Genomic DNA, 20,989 nt, shown 5'->3' on the forward strand with positions numbered 1-20,989 from the left:
ATTGACGCCTCTGCACATGGTGTGAACAAGGCCTAAGGGTTCATATGTATTTAAATAAACTTAATATTAAAAGATGAGACATTTGAAATGAATCCCCACTAACCTCTTGCAAGAAGTCCTCAAGAAGGCGATTAAATTTATCTGCCAGTTCATCAATTAACTGGCTCTTCGCAATGTCCACTCTGTTAAATATTGTAAACTCTTCATTGCAAAGTGCATGGTAGGTTTTAGAACATGCTTCCAAAACATCTGTATCTGTGTGCTTTTCTACAATATTCCGTATTTGTCGTAATAATGATTCTAAATGCTTTAAAAAAAGGGGGGAAAAATTAAAGTTAAAAAAAAAAAAAAAACACAATTTGTATTTTATATATCCATATCTATAGAGCTCTATAAATCACATTTATAACATTTGTCTTCAGATTGCAAACTTGTTTTATTTATACAACGCATGGCAAATACCCTAGATTGAACAACTCTACAGCATGCAAATTGTCTGCTCATATCATAGTTACCTTTTCCAAACGTCCCGTTGTATAAATTTCCAAGTCAAAATACTGCGGCAGCTGCAGAAGATTTGTCAGTTTTTCTGCATCTACTGAATACTTTAAAAGAAAAAAAACATTTATAAATTGGTGTTTTTTTAATCATATTTTTAAAACAATTTTTAGAATCATGGAAACATTACTCAGGCAGAGACCATAGACCTACTGCTAGGAAAATCAAGCAAATGTATACTTCCTATATTCATGATAAAGAGCACTGGGAAAACAGAGGGTATACAAACTATGCTTTCCTCCAGGTTTATAATCTAGGAGTAAACTTGTGTATGTACTTGGACTACGTACTAAGCTCCTAACATTTTTTGGGGACATTTCCCACATATCCAGCTAAAAGAATGTGCTGGGTTTAGAAGGTTGTGCATTTATAAAACCAAGTTCAGAGAATACTGCTCATCTTCAATAACTATACCAAAGATTTTCTATATAGATAGATAGATAGATAGATATATATATATATATATATATATATATATATATATATATATATATATATATATATATATATATATATATATATATAAAATGGACTTTGATGGGATAAACAAGTCTCCTTTTACTAGCCCCAGTAGACGAAGCTGGGAGTTCAGGAAAGGAAATATTGCCAATTCTATGAGTGAGTGAACCCACTGTTGAAGAATTATTCCTGGGTGAAAATTAAAAACCTTGCGGAATCAGAAAGCTATATTAGGAAACTATTAGAAAGTATGAATCCCTAGAAGCAAGACAGCAGAGAATATAAATAAAACAAAGCATTACTGTCTCCAATTACAGTGTACCTGAACCACTGCACATAATATCGATAATTACCATTTTAAAAAAAAAAAACTACGTAACTACTACCAGATTCAAGTTGAAAGATAGGACTTCATATGTTTTGCTCAACACATGACAGTAATACACACTTTTGCTAACAGCTGAGGGAGGGATACTGCAAAAAGCTCTGTAAGCCGTGTTTTGTCATCTAACTGGGTTTTCTTTTCTTTCGCAGTCAACACCTAAAAAAACAAAAACAAAAAAAATATTGGTTATATAAAATCGCTTTTCTGGACTAGACAAGCTTTAGATTTTTATTTCCAGGAAGCTACAAAATTAATAGTAAAAATCAAGTATAACCACTTGCTGACCCAATACTATATTATATATATATATATATATATATATATATATATATATATATATATATATATATATATATATATTTATACACATATACACACACACACACACACACACACACACTCACTCTGACAGGAAATGCCTCCAAAAATTAAGGAATTTCTGGTTGTCACCAGGCTATGACTAATATCCCCATTGGAAGACTCCCCTATTCCTGGTTTGGGGACAATCTAGAATTTTGGAATTTCTTCTTCTTTCACATTCAATAAGAACGATAAATATGGCAAATAGAGAATGTGAATCTCCCTAACCAGGGCCTGAACAAGCAATAAAAACCTGACGGGTGTTCTAGTCCCTCTCCACTCTATTGAAAACGGTAAAAAAAAAAAAAAATAAAAATAAATCCCAATTTTTTGGGGAAAATTAAAAGATGTAAATAGATACCTAACCTGTCACGTTTTAAAATTGCGCACACTCGTGCAATAGTGACAAACTATGGTACCCGCTCTAGAGTTAAAAAAAAATAAAACATTTTTTTTACAGGTTTATAGTTCAAGAGGAGGTCTTGGCTAGAATTATTGCTCTTGCTTGAACGTTTGCGGCGATACTGGACGTGTGTGGTGCGAACACAGTTTACATATGCGTGCATGACCTACATATGCGTTTGCTCCTGTGTACGAGCAGGGAGGGATGGGGGCACTTAAAAAATGTTTTTCTTCATTTTATTTTTACACTGTGCCTTTTGAATTTTCTTTTCACTTTTATTTCTATTACAAGGAATGTAAACATATCTTGTAATAGAAAAAAAGGATGGCAGGTCCTCTTTATGGAAAGATCTGGGATTAAAAAAAAAAAAAAAAGACCCCAAATATCTCCCTTTTACCTTTAAAATGATTGGAAGGTCATTTATTTATTTTTTTAACAAACATAACAAAACATGTTATACTACCTCCTCTGTGCAGCCAAAATCCTCCTCTGCTGGGGTTCCTCGCTCCTGGCCCCTCCCTCCTATCGAGTGCCCCCACAGCAAGCAGCTTGCTATGGGGGCACCGAAGCCAAGCTGCAGCTCAGTGTGTCCATTCAGGCACGATGCTTCCGTTAGGACCCCCCCCCCCTCTCTCCCCTGATTGGCTCACTGACTTTGAATGACATCCATGGGAGCCAAACGCCGCGGCTGTATCTCAGCAAATCAGGAGAGAGAGTTCCAGGACAGCGGAGGGACTCATGGACAATTGCTGGACAGAGTGGGCACAGGTAACTATTAAGGGGGCTGCACAGAATGTATTAAGAAAAAAAAAATCTTGAATTTACAAATCCTATAAAAGCAAAAGATAAAAAAAAAAGATAAAAAAAAAAATTTCTTTTTTGTTCTTTAGATACATTTTAAATCACACCATATTAATTAAAAAAATAAATAAATTTTGGTCTTTAGAATTACCCTTTTCCCAGTTCCTCTACCGACTGGAGGATGGCATTCAGCAGCTTGTCGAATTGTACAGAGCATTATTTCAATTAGTGCACTTTCTTGCCGATCCGTGAGTGCTACAAAAAAAATACAGTCCACATAATAAAAACCTTTATTGTGAAACAACACATGATATATATATTTTTTTTTTAACTATACTAGATTCAACAAGAAAAAAAAATATAGATTTTTGGTTTATATGAAAAATCATTTTCTTGGAAAGCATCAAAGAACATATTCATATACATTACAATAGGGTTATGCTGCCACTTTCAGGCATTTAAAATTTAAAATTGGACACTGACAAAATAAAATAAAAAAAAAAAAAAAAAACACACAACAGGAAATCTCCCAAGCATAACCCCCTCCCATCTAGGTATAGCTTCAGTTTTGTAGTAAGCCCTGGAATAATTAAAGAATAAGGGGAGGAATCCCTGTATACATTCCATGACATAGGGCATCTTCATATCCATTATGATAGGGATATCCAAAAGCAGTAAATGAGGGGAGGACAACACGACAATAAGTTAACCGGCCCCAATGAAGTCCATGTACAAAGGTTCGCACTGATGAAAGAGAAGCAATGGGTCTCTGAAACATGACCTGCTGAAATATGACCTTCAATGCCCCCAAGACATTCTGTTTGAAGGGCCTAAAATCAAACTGGGCAAAAGGCATTGCCACAAGGGAGGTTACAATCTTTACCAGAACCCTCATGCAAAGAGAACCAAGGGATTTGTTAGATTTGAGCAAATCCACCTGAGCCCTCAGGGCAAGATAATTGTCCAGGAGGAAGAACACTCTCAATTGGATGATATTCAAGGTCAAGCCAAAATATTCCAACCTCTGGGTTAGAGGCCAAGGCTAATGCCTGCAAATTCATAAACCATCTGAGCATACCCAGAGCATGCACTGAGAAACACTGGTCTGCTCAAGTGGAGTGATCTAGGTATCCTATAAACAGAATTTCCATAAATCATATTAGCCAGAGAAGGAACCTTGGTAAACACTCCAAAAGTTGTGGACAGGTCAAATGGCAGGGCCACAAACTGACAGCAGACCTCCACCATAAATAGAAACCTTTGGTGACGTGAGGTTAGGTGAAAAAAAAAAAAATTAGAACGAGCAAATAAGCATCTGGGATAACTGATGCCAGGAATCTGCCTGCTGGAGAGATGTCCCTAATACCTCAAGTCTTTGAGAACCAAAATGGGATGAACAACACCGTTTGATTTCAGTAGAAACCAAAAAACCTTTTATCCTCTGGAATAGGAGCAATAACTTCTTGAGAGAGAAGATATCAAGCGCTTGCAGAGGAGCAAATCTTGAGGATTTGAAGAAATATTTGAAAGCCTAAAGTGTGGATTGGGAAGCTCTAAAATTCCAGCTTGTAGCCCTTAGCCACTATATTACTGCCCCACTCATCGGTAATCACCACCTCCTAAACCTTTGCGTAGGCCTGAAAACATCCCCCCACCCGAGGGTGTCCAGTCGTTACCCACTGCAGCAGGCTTTGCCGCAAAGGGTCTTCAAGAACTCTACTCTCCTGGACCTGTAAAGAACCCTACTGGTTTACAAAGCGATAGATCATTACGAAGGGTCAAGGGACTTCCAGCAACATTACAGGAAAGTCCAGTCATCTTCATGTGACAGCATAACTATCGTAATAGATATAAAGATTTCTTGTGTTCTGGGATGTAAGATTAAAAAAAAAAAAAGTCATTGAATGTCCTAAAACCAAGAAACTTGGTGTATTAGATAGACAATTTCATGAAAAGACAGTACACAGTTTATAAGCTTCGGCAAGACTTAAGAACTCCTTTTACACAATTTACTGTAATATGTGATACATGTGGTACAGTCCGTAATACAGTCTACCTTCTAGAAAAAAAAAAAGACATTTTAAAACGGAAAGATATCTGTAGCAGTAGCCAGGGATTCCTGGTAGGTGGCAAATCGAGTAGCTGCAAAACTGTAGTGAGACACTGAAAATGAACTATACAGTTGTGATGGATGGGATGAGCCATCAGTGTACCTGAAATGGCCGAGCCAATTTTTCCTTTTTTCAGATGCAGCGGATAGCATATTTCAGCCTTTAAGGTTTCATTAAGCTACACTCAAACATTCTAAAATCACAGAGCCCTTATAAATCTACAAGATACAGTAATACTACTAATATTATACTGTAGAACACTAACCTAACAGTTTTTGTGAGACCTAAATGATTTTACTTACTACCATTTGATGTTAAACTCAAACTACACTCAAAACTTTTTTTTACATGTGCTTTGCAAAGAGTCAGAATGGGTTTAGACCTCTATATCAAGTTGTTTTTCTGCCTGGCCTAGTTTAGATTTCCTTTTACTTTGTGTTGTCATTGAGGAAGGAATGATTCCAACCATGATGAACTCACAGAAGGCGGCCCGGAGGTAGGCATTCTTCTAAAGGCACTAAACGGGTTACTCTTTTGCATTTGTGCTGGAAACATACTCCATACTATACAGTCAACACGAAGACCAAGCTGTCATCAACAGCTCCTGCACTAACAAATATAAGCCATTATCACAGTGAATGGCTATCACATTGGTCCCTCAGTAAAACCCACCTTCTTCCAACTCTGAATGGAGTAAAAGATTCATTGCAATTTTTTCTCTTAGAGGGGAAAAATGAAAAAATGTAAACCAAAAAAAAAAAAAAAAGTAAAGACAACTTACCTCTAAATTCCCATCTCAGAGTGAAAATACAGGACACAGGCAGAGTATTCATACACCATAGGCTATAGGCATGTACCTTTAGGTAACTAGACACTTGCAAAGCTTTAGGGAACACACCCCCAGGACACGTCACCTGTATCCCTACATCACTCTACCACTCCATGAGTCCAAGCAATGCTACAAAGAATGGAAGGGAGGGTGTCCTGCAGTATATTGCAAGATATGGAATTCACAACCAAGTCAAAATTCCTCTTATCTTAAATGTACAGTACAGGACACAGGTAGAATATTCATGGTTTAAATGTACAGAACAGGTAGAATATTAATGGTTTATTTTAGGTTGAAGTGAACGCTTTTAAGTGATAAGCAGCAACTGGATTATTTATATTCACTTGGAGATAATATATATATAAATTTGAGATTGCGTTATCAGTTAGTTTGTGTTGATTTAGTTTTAGCTCATTTAGAAAAATTCATATGCCATGGGATGTTCCCAAGCAACAAACCGAAAGGGTGGGCAATAGTGATGCCAAGAGAACTATACCAATAGGCCCAAGGGTCACAAGACCCAACCTCAGACAGCTACATCAGCAGGAAAACTCCATGTCCACCTGGTAAAACTTTGAAAAATTATGAACAGAATTGAAGACCAGGTGGTGAACTTACACAACTGGGCTACAGAGGCTTGATGCCAAAATGCCTAGGAAACTTCCACTGCTCTGGTGGATTGGACATGAAAATGTGCAGGAGGTGGTTTCTCTTTCAGAATTTAAGGTCTTGCAATCATACTTCATATCCATAGTGCAACGGTGGACTTTGTCTGGTTCTCTAAACCATGCAAGTTAATTCCCAGCTTCAAACAAGGAATCGGTTCATCCGATGAAGCAGAAGCCTAGAGGTATATTTTAATGGCTCTGACTACATCCAGGCAATGTGCAGAGAATTTTTCTTTTTTTTTTGGATGCTTAAGAGCAGGGATGGGAAGACAATGTCCTCACTGACATGGAATGCCAAGCCCACCTTTGGGAGAGAAAGGATACCCTTGGGCATAAAACAACCTTGACATTAAGTATAAGGAACGGCTTTTTAACCATTTGACCTCCAAAAGATGCATCTCCGTTCATGACCAGGTCATTTTTTGGGATATGGCACAGCGTTAATTTTACTGGCAATTTCGTGGTCATGCAGTGCGTGTTGTCCAAAAGAAAAAAAGAAAATATATTTTTTTTTTGTTTTTGCCCCACAAGTAGTTTTTTTTTATTATTATTTTTTTTTTGGTGGCATTTGATCACCACTGAGTTTTTATTTTTTTGCGCTACAAACAAAAACATATACAGACTAATATATATATATATATATATATATATATATATATATATATATATATATATATATATATATATATATATATATATTATATATATATATATATATATACACACACACACACACACATACTTTTTTTTTAACCTTTTGCTATAAAACATATCCAATAAATTAATTTAAAAAAAAAATCCAAGTTTCTTTATTAATTTAGGTCAATATGTATTCTTCTACATGTTTTTGGTAAAAAAAAAATAAAATAAATCCCAATAAGTGTATATTGAATGGTTTGCGCAAAAGTTATAGCCTACAATTTATGGCAGTGGTCTTCAAACTATGGCCCTCCAGTTGTTAAGGAACTACTATTCCCATCCTTCCTAGTCATGTCTGTGAATGTCAGTTTTACAATGCCTCATGGTATGTGTAGTTCCGCAACAGCTGGATGGCCATATTGTAAAGATTCCTGATCTATGGGATATATATACTGGAATTTTCTTTTTTTTTTTTTTTTTTTAAACTAGTAATGTTGGTGATCAACGACTTCTAGCGGGACTGGGATATTGCATCAGATAGTCTGACACTTGACACTTTGTGGGAACCAGTGACAGTGATCAGTGCTACAAATATGCACCGTCACTGTACTAATGGCACTGGCTGGGAAGGGGTTAAACATCTAGGATGATCAAAGGGTTAAAATGTGTGCCTAGCCAGTGTTTTGTGTACTGTGTGTGGTGCCTTTACTAAGGGATGTGATGGATTTTATTCCCTGATTTGCAGGGAAATCCATCACATCCCTGCTGAACAGATGGAGCTCTGCTGTTTACATAAGCAGAGCTCTGTCCAGCCTCACTTCTTGATAAATTAGCTGATGCCAGCGCACATCTATTGGCCGGCACTCAATCAGCTCCTGCTGTGACTAATCACAGTAGAAGCGTAGAAGCGACACACCCTCTATCCAGAAGTTTAGAATCACGTATATATAATTGACTCTGCACAGAACAGACGGCCTGTAGCAGTAAACCTTCTATGGGACAGTGGACAAGTGGTTAAAGGAAAATGCCGCCAGTTCAAAAACAAGTTTGGCAGGCCTGACCATGAACAAAAAGACAACTTTGCATTTAAGAACCTCTAGGGGAATATCCCTGATAGGTTAAAATGGTTGTAAAGTCAGAAGGTTTATCTTAATGCACATTATGCATTAAGATAAAAACAAATCTTTTTATGTGTAGCAGCCACCCTTAGATCCCCCTATTATTTACCTGAGCCCCCCCCCCCCTCTATCTAGCGATGTGCACAACTGCCTCAGCCGACTGGCACTCTCCCTGCTAAATGGCTGAGACACATTGGCTCCTGTTGCTGTCAAAGTTAGTCGGTCGAGAGCCTTGCATTTGCAATGTTTTGCCTTGCATTTCGGTTTTAAACTGAATGGGCTGTTTTCACAGGTAAGGGGTTCACATACTTTAAGTTCAGGTTCTGGTTTGTATAAAGGCTAGAATATGAGACACTTTTCTTGCTTTTAGCATAGTAGGAAAAAAATGCAGAAAACCGCCCAATATTTTAGATCTGGGAATAAACACCCATGTCATTAAACCTAGAGAATAAGCAGAATAATGGAGTAGAGGACCATGAGGTAGCATACATGATGATGGGGGAAGTAAAGACTTTTGTATGGTTACCAGCCTGTTCTATGGATGCCCCGAGTTCTGAAGAGGGCAAACAGAGGCGCCAAGACCTTTGTGAACACTCTGGGAGCAGATGAAAGGCTGAAAGGCAGTGTAACAAAATGGAAGTGGTGTCATGTCACTTCAAAGTGCAGAAAGCACAAATGAGGTGAGTATATGGAAATAGAGAATTTTTGTAAAATCTTACCGAAAAATTCCTTTCTCTGAGTCCTCCGACAGTTGCCGCCCACTCATACAGTCTTCACCAATGGGGTATTGACTTCCTCTCCACAGGAGTAGCTAGGCATAAGACTTGTTAAAAAAAAACAAACAAAGCATTTATATAGACACAACCATGGGGGCTGTCCCACTGGTCCAATACCCCCCCTGCAATAGCCATCCCAACTCAGTTTGGTAGCAAGCAGTTAAGTGTATAAGAACCCCAAAAGAGGGGCGGGGGCGGCGACTGTCGGAGGACTCAGAGAAAGGAATTTTACAGTAAGATTTTACAAAAATTCAGTTTTCTCTTATGTCCTCCGACAGTCGCCGCCCCTCACATAGTCTTCACCAATGGGGATGTCCCAAAGCAGTGTAGACATGAGGGGTGGGAAACGCAACCGACAGAAACGGCAACGCAGTACCCACATCAGAGAAAGGAACCTTACATGAACAGCAAGGTAACATGGGTAACAAAAAGGCTCAACAGGAGCAACAACGCAGGAAAGCAAATAACCAAGGGAGTAAACAACCCAACAGCCAGGATCCCGCAACAAAACCAGGGTCCCCTACGGTACTGCCGGCAGAGAGAACTTTGCGGCCAAAGGAGGCATCAGTTGATGCCAGAACATCAATTCTGTAGAATTTGGAAAAGGTGTGCACTGACGACCAAGTCACAGCCTTGCACACCTGGGCCACCGAGCAGGGTGCGCCTTAACAGGGAAGGGCGGTACCCGTTCTTTCAACGAATAGGCCTGTACAATTGTCTGTCTGATCCATTTTGAAATGGTGGCTGCAGACGCAGCCACTCTTCCGAGGTCCCTTAGGAAGGACAAATAGAGAATCCGATTTTCGAAAGGATTTAGTCGACGACAGGTAAACCCTGATTGCCCTGACAACATCCAAAGAATGCAAGGCAACCTCCTTAGGATTCGCACAGAGCGAAGGTAAAACAATGTCCTCATTAAGGTGAAAATCCGAAACCACCTTTGCAAGAAAGGATGGTTAGGTCGCAAGACCACCTTATCCCTATGAACCACCAGGTAAGGGGAGCGGCAAGACAACGCCGCCAACTCCGACACTCTACGAGCAGAGGTGATCGCCACCAGAAAGGCAACCTTTGACAGCAGAGGTAACAAGATTTCCCTGATGTTTTCAAAAGGGGAACGTTGTTACACGGACAGAACCAAGTTCAAGTCCCATGGAGGTAAGGGCTCCCTTCTAGGAGGGGCCAAGTGACGCACACCTTGAATGAAGGTGCGAATCAAAGATTTAGATGCCACAGGGCGCTGGAAAAGGACAGCCAGTGCAGATACCTGGCCCTTAATCGTGGCCAACGCAAGGCGCTGGTCCACACCAGACTCACGGAAAGCCAACATTCTCGCCACCGAGTATGAACGAGAAGAGAAGCCCCTGGACTCACACCAGGCAAAATAAGCTTTCCAAGTACGGTAATAAATCTTACCAGACGAGGCTTTTTTAGCCTTGATTAAAGTAGGAATGACTTCTGAGTAGAGACCCCTGTCTCTCAGGACCTGGCTTTCAAAAGCCATGCCGTTAAAGCCAGCGACTGTAAAGCAGGATGGAAGATCGGTCCCTGAGACAGAAGATCTTCCCGCATTGGAAGCCGCCATGGAGGCTCGACAGCCAGATGAACGATGCCCGCGTACCAGGACTGGCGCGGCCAGTCCGGCGCCACCAGAATCACCAATGTTGGTTCCAAGACCAAACTGCGAAGGAACCTGGACAACAACTGAATCGGAGGAAAGGCATATATCAGGCGATACTGACGCCAGGGTACCACCAGCGCATCCGAGGCGTCTGCCAGAGGATCGCGCATTCTTGCCACAAACCTTTCCACTTTTTTGTTTAGCCGAGACGCGAACAGATCCACATCCGGGGATCCCCATTTCGCACACAGCATTTGAAAACACCTCCGGGTGCAGGGACCATTCCCCCTGGTCCAGGGTCTGGCGGCTCAGATAAATCGGCCTGCCAATTCTCTACACCCGGAATGTGAACTGCCGAAATCGCCGGGACATGAGTCTCGGCCCAAGACAGGACTCTGGTCACTTCCTGGGCCGCCCGGGCACTCCTGGTGCCCCCTTGGTGGTTGATGTGAGCCACTGCAGTGGCGTTGTCCGTCTGCACCCGTACAGGACGGCCCTGAAGACGATCCGACCAACGGAGCAGGCACAGCCTGATCGCTCTCAATTCCAATATGTTGATTGGAAGGGAGGATTCCTCCTCCGACCAAGTGCCCTGGGCAGACAGGTTGCCCAGGACGCCACCCCTGCCCGACAGGCTGGCATCCGTGGTAATCACCGTCCACAGTAATGGCCGTAAGGATTTCCCTTCCGACACAGCCGGGGACTGAAGCCACCACAAGAGATCCATTCTGGTTTGGCGACTCAGACACTCTCAGGTCCAAGGACTGAGGTAGTCTGTCCCACCTGGCCAGGATCTCCGCCTGGGGAGATCGCATGCGAGAACTATGCAAATGGTATCGCCTCGAAGGCTGACACCATCAACCCCAGGGACCGCATACAGGTCCTAAGTGACGAGGATTCGTTGTCCCCTGAGGGACCTGACCTCTGACTGCAGGGTCTGGAGCTTGTCCTCCAGCAAGAACACCTTTGCTTGAGCAGAGTCCAGAACCATCCCCAAATACGGGAGAAGAACCGAAGGAGACAAGGTCGACTTCTGAACGTTGATGGTGCATCCGAACTCCTGTAGCGTCTGGACAGTAGTGGACAGATAGAGTGCCAGTCAGAGCCTGTTGCGCTATCTTAGCAGGAGATTGTCCAAATATCCCAAGACCGCAATGCCCTGTGCCCGCAACAGGCCCAGAACAGGTGCCAACACTTTGGTAAAGACCCTTGGAGCCGAAGCAAGACCGAAAGGTAACGCCACAAACTGATAATGGTCCTCCGCGATAGCGAATCGGAGGTACCTCTGATGGCCCTTGAAAATGGGGATGTGTAGATACGCATCCTTCAGATCGATAGAGGCCAGGAATTCTCCCGGTCTCAGGAAGGCCACCACCAAGTGGAGCGATTCCATGCGGAACTTTCGAACACGCACGAAGCGGTTCAGAGCTTTTAAGTCCAGAATCGGACGCACCTTGCCCTCCTTTCTGGGCACAGTGAACAGATTCGAGTAAAACCCCCGAAATCTGTCCCGATGAGGCACCGGGACGATTACCCCCTGGGCAAGGAGATCCTGTACCGCTTGATGTAGGTCTTGTAACCGCTCTGGGGTCAAATGAAGATTTGAGGGAAAGAATCTGTCCGCCGGCCGTGAAAGGAATTCGATCTTGTATCCTGATCGAATGATTTCCTGAACCCACCAGTCCGGAATTCGGATCAGCCAAGGTTAGAGGAAACCGCGCAAACGTCCCCCCACCCCTGAAATGGGTGAGGGCGCCCCTTCAGGCAGAGGCGGACTGAGCCGACGCACCGGCGTGGCCGGATTTAGGTTTGCTCGCCCAGGGCTTTCTCTGGCCACTTTGGCCCTTGAAAGGTTTCGCCATGTTCTGTGTTTTTAAGGCACGAAAGGACCCCTGATTTGGTTTAAAGGAGGGGCCCCGCTTACCGCGGAAAAACGTACCCTTAGGGTTCTGGGGCAACAGAGTGCTCTTGCCCCCAGTGACCACTTTCACCAATTCATCCAGGGATTCGCCAAAAAGGCGAGGCCCTGCATAGGGGATGTCAGCCACCGTTTTCCTTGAAGTCCGGTCAGCCGATTTTCAACCATATCAGGCGACGGTTAAGCACCGCGATACTAGACAGGCGCGCAGCTAATGGGGCCTCATTCAAGGCCGCATCGCACAAATACATGACCCCCTGATAAATCTGGTCCACCATCGCCACGGTAGACAGGGGAGCAGAATCAGCCACGAGGGTGCGTCTTAGCACCTTGGTCCAATCCGCCACAGCCTGAGCTGCCATGACAGAGGCGAAAATAGGTTTCAGCATGGAACCCACCACCATGTAAGCATGGCGGGCAAGTGATTCCATTCCCCTATCCGTAGGATCCCTAAATACCGGGTGATCTTCGGTGGGAACCAGAGTAGCCTTGTTCAATCTGGCCACAGTGTGATCCACTTGAGGAGCCACACACCAGCGCGAATCCGTAGGAGACGCAAAAGGGTAAAGAAGTTGAAACCTCTTCGGCACCACAAAAGTGCGTTTTAAACTGCGCCATTGCTCATTCACTGTAGCATGGAACTCAGCGGGGCAAGGGAAGACCAGCGCCGCCTTGCAGGTCCTGTGTGTACCAAAAGAGGACACAATGCCCGGAGGGTTGGGCTCATCCTCTAAATGGAGCGTTTCTTTCAGAAATCAGCGCATCCATGGCTGCGCGTTCCTCGGGCGTCCCAGGAGGGGAATCATCCACCCCTGCAACTTCCGCCTCCCCCTCAGAGAGAGAAGAGCGAGACCCTGAAAGGGGCACGCCACCCACGGCAACAATATCAGATTCAGAAGAAAAGGAAATCCTAGGCCTTTTTCTATCTGCACATTCAGTCATCAGAATATCCACCTTTGACACCAAAGCCACCACTGCAGCAGACGAAGTAGTCAGGGTAGAAGATTCAGAGGAACCTGAATCACCCACCAAGGTTGGAGGGAATTTGCTGTCCTGAGATTCCATGTCAAAAGAAAAAGTTTTTTTTTTTGAAAAGTACTGGCCCTTTAAGCGCGCCGCGGACCCCCACAGCGCACCGCTACACTAACTGTGAACACAGACCACTAAGCAGGATAAACTGACAGCCAGAAGGATTGCACAAGGAAAAAAGGACAGCAGACAGACCCCACAGGAGTGTTACCACCGCAGCAGAGTTCTTCTGAGAGAAGGGAGGAAGTAATGTCACCGCAATAGACTGAACTGAGACTTTAGGCTAAAGAAAAATGGTTGCCAATATAAAGTAATGGGAGGCTTCGGTAAAATGGCCGCCGACATGTGCTCGGAACGAACGTTTTGCCACACACAAGATAGTGCCGCAAGGTGCCAAAAACACACCATATACATGCTGTATAAGCAAGCGCCCATAGTGAAGCCAGACATGCTGCCCACACCTAAAATGGCGGACCGGTGTTTTAACCCCGCAGCGGTCGCCACACGTGTCTGTGCCTGCGAAGCACCCTAAAGTGACACAGGAGAGGGACCCCAGAAAACCACACAGCGTACTGACTGACAGAAAACCCCCGCAGGGATCGGGATCAGGGAGCCCAAAAATGCACAGACATGAGGGGATAACACAGACACACAGGACTGCCAGCCCCAGACAGAGGCCCTACACAGAATGAACTTACCAGTACCCGATGGCGTGGGGTGCCTCATCGACGGGAAACTGCCCGCCCTCAGATGGCAGGGGTGCCGTCAGCCAAAAACGCAGGACGCCAAATAATGCATGGATAACCGAGGAAGAGGCGCCCGGGATGGGCCGTTTGCGGGGCCAGGGCTAACACATAGCCTGCTAAACGCTCGATGGCGGGCTGGGATTCCATCTGACCCTCTGTCCTGGAGAAGCAGGACGACCAGTCCGACTCCCAGCTCCGCAAACGCCGTCTTAATCCGAAGATCCGACTAACACTGACAAAATAAACAGCTAGTAATGCAAAGAAAAAATAACATTTGCAGAAAATAAAATCATAAAATAGAAGAAGGCGGCTGAGACTGTAGCCCCAGCACAGGGAAGCCCATCTACTCCTTAACTAGGCAGAAGACAAACTGAGTTGGGATGGCAATTGCAGGGGGGTATTGGACCAGTGGGACAGCCCCCATGGGTGTCTATGTAAATGCTTTGTTTTTTAACAAGACTTATGCCTAGCTACTCCTGTGGATTGGAAGTCAATACCCGATTGGTGAAGACTGTATGAGTGGGCGGCGACTGTCGGAGGACGTAAGAGAAATGCAGATACACATCTTTGATGTGTATGGGTGCCTTGTATTCCCATGGTCTTACAGGCAATTACGGGCCTTGCCTGTAAAATATCAAATACCATGCAAAAATTTGGAATTTGAGGAATATGTTAGGGGATCCTAAGTCCAGAATAGGAGTATCTCCTTTGGGCTTTGGCTACTGTAACTAGGTTTGAGTGTAATCTTCTGAACATGTCTTGTTGAAGTATCAGGACAAGAGATAGTTCAGGACATACTGCTAATGCAACAATGTAATATAGCAAATGTAATGTAAATAAAGAAAACAGTGAGTGGGTGGAGTCTTAAACTCTATTTTTACCCATTTGAAACCACGGATTGAACCCACAGGTCTAGGACATCTGGAACCTAAAAAGCACTAGCACAAAACTGAGAACTCATGGAAGTGAGGTGGGATTATGGGGAGGCCCGTCTTCAAGAGCTTTCCAGGTCTGATCAACTGAAGATACATGCCTATATTCCATGGTGTATGAATAACACTGCCTGTGTGCTGTACAATTAAGATTTTTTTTTTTTCATTTTTTTTTTTCCAATGTTCCTATGTGCTAGCAGTATCAGCAGATGTTTTGTTTTGACTGTATGTTTACAAAATTATGGAAGCTTTAGCAGCAGTTTTACAATAAATCAAATCAAAATTTATTTTTAAAATCCTTCTGCAGCATCAACCAAAAAATACTTACGCTCCTCGCCATTTAAAGGGTCATCCAACAGCAAGCTATTCATACACTCCCAATCCTTTAGCAAGTCTGTGGCACAGTCCCACATGCTGTCTACAAGGTATGCAGCATGTTCATGCAACTATAAAATGAGATAAATACAGGAGTTCAATGATTTAAAAAAAAAAAAAAAAAATGCTAAATTGCAAAGATGCAAATGAATTTATGTCTTGGCACAGAAGACACACAAACATTGAAAAAGTTTGAACAGTACATAAGGGGAGCTTAAAGCGGAGTTCCGGCCTCAAAAATGACTTGCTTTAAATGCCCTAAAAAACAAATGGATAGTCTTGATTTTTTGTTTTTTTACTTACCTTGTTTTTGAAGAAAGCATACTTACCTTCCTTCTACTTCCTCCCTCTGCGGCCGCGGCCCACGCAGTCACTTCCTGCTTGCGTTAACTCCTGGGAGCTGAACGTCATCGCTCCCAGGAGTCAATGCGCCTGCACCGGCCCCGCTCGTCCGTTCCGGTGCAGGTGCGTCATTCTCTGCCCAGAAGCTGTGCCGAGCGGCCTAGTGCATTATCCTTTAAGCTCGAAACGCGTAAGCCTATACAGCTTCAGGGGACGATCCAATTCCGATCTCGATGCTGATGATTTTATACTTTGTTAATGTGCTTTTATCAAGAACTCGTTTGAGAGTATTTTTAATCTATTTCTTTTAATAAACCTGGTTAAAGGATAATGCATTAGGCCGGTGCGCCCTTGTGTTTGTCTGTTTTTAGAGTTCCCAGACCATCCTGGTCTTGTGAAGTGGCTGCAAGGCTGAAGCATTCCAAAGTTGCTGTGTCAATAGTTCGACATCTGCAAGTCTATAGCCAAGCTGGATAGAGGATTGCACTACTCAGAGCGCAGGGGACAGGTGTTTTGCACCAACGGTTTATTTGTTTCCAGAAGCTGTGCAGGGAGCACGTGTCTGCACCGGAACTGACGAGTGAGGCCGGTGCAGGCGCATTAGGAGACGAAGAGGACACCGAAGAGGACACCCAAGATGGCAGCGCTGGTCAAGAAATTTTCAAGGTAAGTATTTCTTCTAAAAAGGTAAGTGCGACCTAAGACAGTTCAGAGCCTATCCATTCTGTAATGCACTAGCCCCGACTGTTCCGGGGGTATTTTTTTCTAAAAAACTTTTCCGAGGCTGGAACTCCGCTTTAAGCAAAAAGGAAAAATGCCATTTAACTTAGCCTCTCACACCTATTCACCCCCTATGGATAAGAGCAATTTTTATTTTTCTGCTATAGACCTTATTTTTCAGCAATATTTATATCATTACGTAAATGAACAATGTAATACACATATTGTTTAAGGACACACAATGCTTTCTTTTCATGATATTGTCTAGCAACAATGATTTTTTTTTTCACAATCAGACAATCAAGGGCAAAAAAAAACTTTTTTAAGTAGTTTTAGTTTAAAAAGAAATACTGTTACTGCAGATAAAACATGTACATTTTATTCTGTAATTTTCCTATTTAGAATGACACAATTACAATTCTGGTACAAATAATTACAAACGTATTTATAAATGAAATACATTTTGCACCTTTTTAAATAGGAAATGTGTAAATATATGTTCAGTATATGCAAAACAAAAATAAAAAAAAAGTTAAAATAAAAATGTTTAAAAAAAAAAAATAAATTAATCAGCAGGAAAATAGTTGTAGGGAGGAGTGCGTGTCCTCCAACTCCAGGTGTGTGTCCTCCAACTCATGCTTCCCTATGTATGCAGGTGCTGGCTCTGCAATTCAAGTAAAGAAATGAAGAGTTCTTGGACGGCCACACTCCAATGGCAACGTCTTTATTGAAATATAAAATCCAAACAATATCAGTAGACACAAAAGACAGCAGCAGCTGACGAGTTTCACACCTAGCACTGGTGCCTTATCATAGCTGATGAATATCACACACAGGAGAAAAGGTATATAAATACATATGCATAAAATACACTATGCTTCAATTGGTTTACTGGTTTAATCAATTTATTTGAGCCCCGCCTGCCATCATGTGTGATGAATAGACACCAATACAGGCAATGAAAGGGTGAGAGAAAACAGGGCTCAAACTAAAAGCTATGAGTCCATATCTCCACCCAAAACACCAACCATGAAAATATATGAGAATATTGAGTATCAAAAAATTTGGAACATGAACATAGAAATGAAAAATAAACACAATAACTGATAAAAGATCTCAAACCATAAGGCCCCTTGCACACTGCAGCTTAAAAATGCTCAGTACAGCTTTATTTTTTTTTTTTTTACGAGCTAAAATAATGCCCATTCTAATGCGCCTACGCACACAGGCGCGTAAATGAGCGCCGCGTATTCTTCAGTAAGAACAAAATAGAAAAATCTGCATTTTTGGACAGTAATTTAAGCCTAATGCGCGCAAATGCGATCAAATGAACACACACGATAATACTGTTGATCTGAAAAAAATTTGCATATTCAGAGGCACAAATTTATGCAAATTTGCGTGAACACATTTGCGCAAAAATGCGCGGAAAATACTCGCAAATGCGCGCTTTTCAATATGACAAAAATTACGGCTGAAAAAGAAGATGCTCAACAGGAGTATCGTGTGCAAGAGGCCTAAATATAACTAAATATAATGCAAAAACATTATATTGATGGAAAAATAAATAAAAACCCCAGAAATTAACATCCATATACTGGACGATTCACACAATTAAAAACCTCAAATCCTCACTGTGGTAATAAAGTCCTAGACCAGGGGTGGGGAACCTTTTTCTGCCAAGGGCCATTTGGATTTTTCCAACATCATTCAGGGGCCGTACAAAATGTATGCATAAATTTAACAGGCATTGCTTTGCGGCAAAAAAACGCTGTAAAAAATTGCGTGACTGAGGTCACAAAAGTGTGAAAGGGGCCTTCAGTAAACAAGGTATAGTGTGCCCCCTTTCAATGCAGAGAGACCACAGCGTGCCCCCTTTCAATGCAGACTGACCACAGCGTGCCCCCTTTCAATGCAGACTGACCACAGCGTGCCCCCTTTCAATGCAGACTGACCACAGCGTGCCCCCTTTCAATGCAGACTGACCACAGCGTGCCCCCTTTCAATGCAGACTGACCACAGCGTGCCCCCTTTCAATGCAGACTGACCACAGCGTGCCCCCTTTCAATGCAGACTGACCACAGCGTGCCCCCTTTCAATGCAGACTGACCACAGCGTGTGGGTTCAGACGCCATGACTGTGCGGGCCGCAGGTTCCCCACCCCTGTCATAAGCATATATTTATATTAATTGATGTCAATGTTTACATTTGGAACTTCCACCTCATCTCTCAAACCAAAACATGGGTTAAATATATATGTATACAAAGTGTCTATTCTTCAAGCCACAGTAAGTATATACTTAGAACGAACTACCTTAAACGTTATATATTCTATTACAATTGTGTTAATCACATCATGATATCGTACTATGCAGAGGGAAGGGAGAATATTGTCCACAGATATAAAAATATACAAATAAATATGTTGATACAAATGCACTTAAAACAAGGCTCAATCCTAGCACATATACATACATACCCTAGCCTAGACCAACAAAGCAACATAATATATGCCAAACATGGCACACCACATGTGGATAGCCACAACAGAATGGAGAGGAAACCATCCCTAAAGATCCATAAAAATCCTCATTATACAGTATTTCACAAAAGTGAGTACACCCCTCACATTTTTGCAAATATTCTGTTATATATTTTCATGTGACAACACTGAAGAAATTACACTTTGCTACAATGTAAAGTAGTGAGTGTACAGCTTGTATAACCGTGTAAATTTGCTGTCCCCTCAAAATAACTCAACATACAGCCATTAATGTCTAAACCGCTTGCAACAAAAGTGAGTCCACCCCTAAGTGACAATGTCCAAATTGGGCCCAAAGTGTTAATATTGTGTGGCCACCATTATTTTCCAGCACTGCCTTAATCCTCTTGGGCATGGAGTTCATCAGAGCTTCAGAGGTTGCCACTGGAGTCCATTTCCACTCCTCCATGATGACATCACGGAGCTGGTGGATGTTAGAGACCTTGCGCTCCTCCACTCTCCGTTTGAGGATGCCCCACAGATGCTCAATAGGGTTTAGGTCTGGGGACATGCTTCGCCGGTCCATCACCTTTACCCTCAAGCTTCTTTAGGAAGGCAGTGGTCACCTTGGAGGTGTGTTTGGGGTCGTTGGAATACTGCCCTGCGGCCCAGTCTCCGAAGGGAGGGGATCATGAGACTTCAGTATGTCACAGTACCTGTTGGCATTCATGGTTTCCTCAATGAACTGTAGATTCCCAGTGCCGGCAGCACTCATGCAGCCCCATTCATGAACACACTTGTCTTTGTACTCCTCAACTGATTGCCGCAACACACGCTTGACACCATCTGGACCAAATAAGTTTATCTTGGTCTCATCAGACCACAGGACATGGTTCTAAAAATCCTTAGTCTGCTTGTCATCAGAAAACTGTTTGCGGGTTTTCTTGTGCATCATCTTTAGAAGAGGCTTCTTTCTGGGACGACAGCCATGCAGACCAATTTGATACAGCGTGCGGTGTATGGTCTGAGCACTGACAGGCTGATCCCCCACCCCTTCTACCTCTGCAGCAATGCTGGCAGCACTTGCACTCAACATCTTTGGTCGACCATGGCAAGGCCTGTTCTGAGTGGAACCTGTCCTGTTAAACAACATGGTCTTGGCCACCATGCTGCGGCTCAGTTTCAGGGTCTTGGCAATCTTCTTATAGCCTAGGCCATCTTTATGTAGAGCAACAATTCTTTTTTTCAGAGCCTCAGAGAGTTCTTTGCCATGAGGTGCCATGTTGAACTTCCAGTGACCAGTAAGAGTGAGAGCGAGGAGGACCAAATTTAACACCCCTGCTACCCATTCACACCTGAGATCTTGAAACACTAATAATTCACATGACACCGGGGAGGGAAAATTGTTAATTTGGCCCAATTTGGACATTTTCACCTAGGGGTGTACTCACTTTTCTCAACGGTTTAGACATTAATGGCTGTGTTGAGTTATTTTGAGGGGACAGCAAATTTACATTGTTATACAAGCTGTACATTCACGACTTTACATTGTAGCAAAGTGTAATTCCTTCAGTGTTGTCACAAGAAGAGATATAATAAAATATGTACAAAAAATGTGAGGGGTGTACTTACTAGTTAACAACTGATATCGGTTTTAGTTGCCGATACCGATATTTTGGCCATTGCATATCGGTATCGGCCGACATTGGCCAATATT

General features: G+C 42.7%; 1 protein-coding gene across 2 annotated transcripts in view; it reads right to left on the reverse strand.

Moving 5' to 3' along the window:
- The window catches only part of STAG2 (STAG2 cohesin complex component), a 232,976-nt gene that overhangs the window by 83,972 nt on the left and 128,015 nt on the right, over positions 1-20,989 (reverse strand). For both annotated transcript variants that reach the window (XM_082262770.1, XM_082262771.1), the window contains exons 16-20: positions 15,682-15,799; positions 3,118-3,221; positions 1,466-1,558; positions 516-605; positions 104-307 (exon numbers count right to left, since the gene is read on the reverse strand). In XM_082262770.1, the coding sequence (XP_082118896.1) occupies positions 104-307; positions 516-605; positions 1,466-1,558; positions 3,118-3,221; positions 15,682-15,799 (609 nt within the window). The remainder of the gene's footprint in view (positions 1-103; positions 308-515; positions 606-1,465; positions 1,559-3,117; positions 3,222-15,681; positions 15,800-20,989) is intronic.

Source organism: Pelophylax lessonae (assembly GCF_965119305.1).
Source record: "Pelophylax lessonae genome assembly, chromosome: 7".
Classification (NCBI taxonomy): Eukaryota; Metazoa; Chordata; class Amphibia; order Anura; family Ranidae; genus Pelophylax; species Pelophylax lessonae.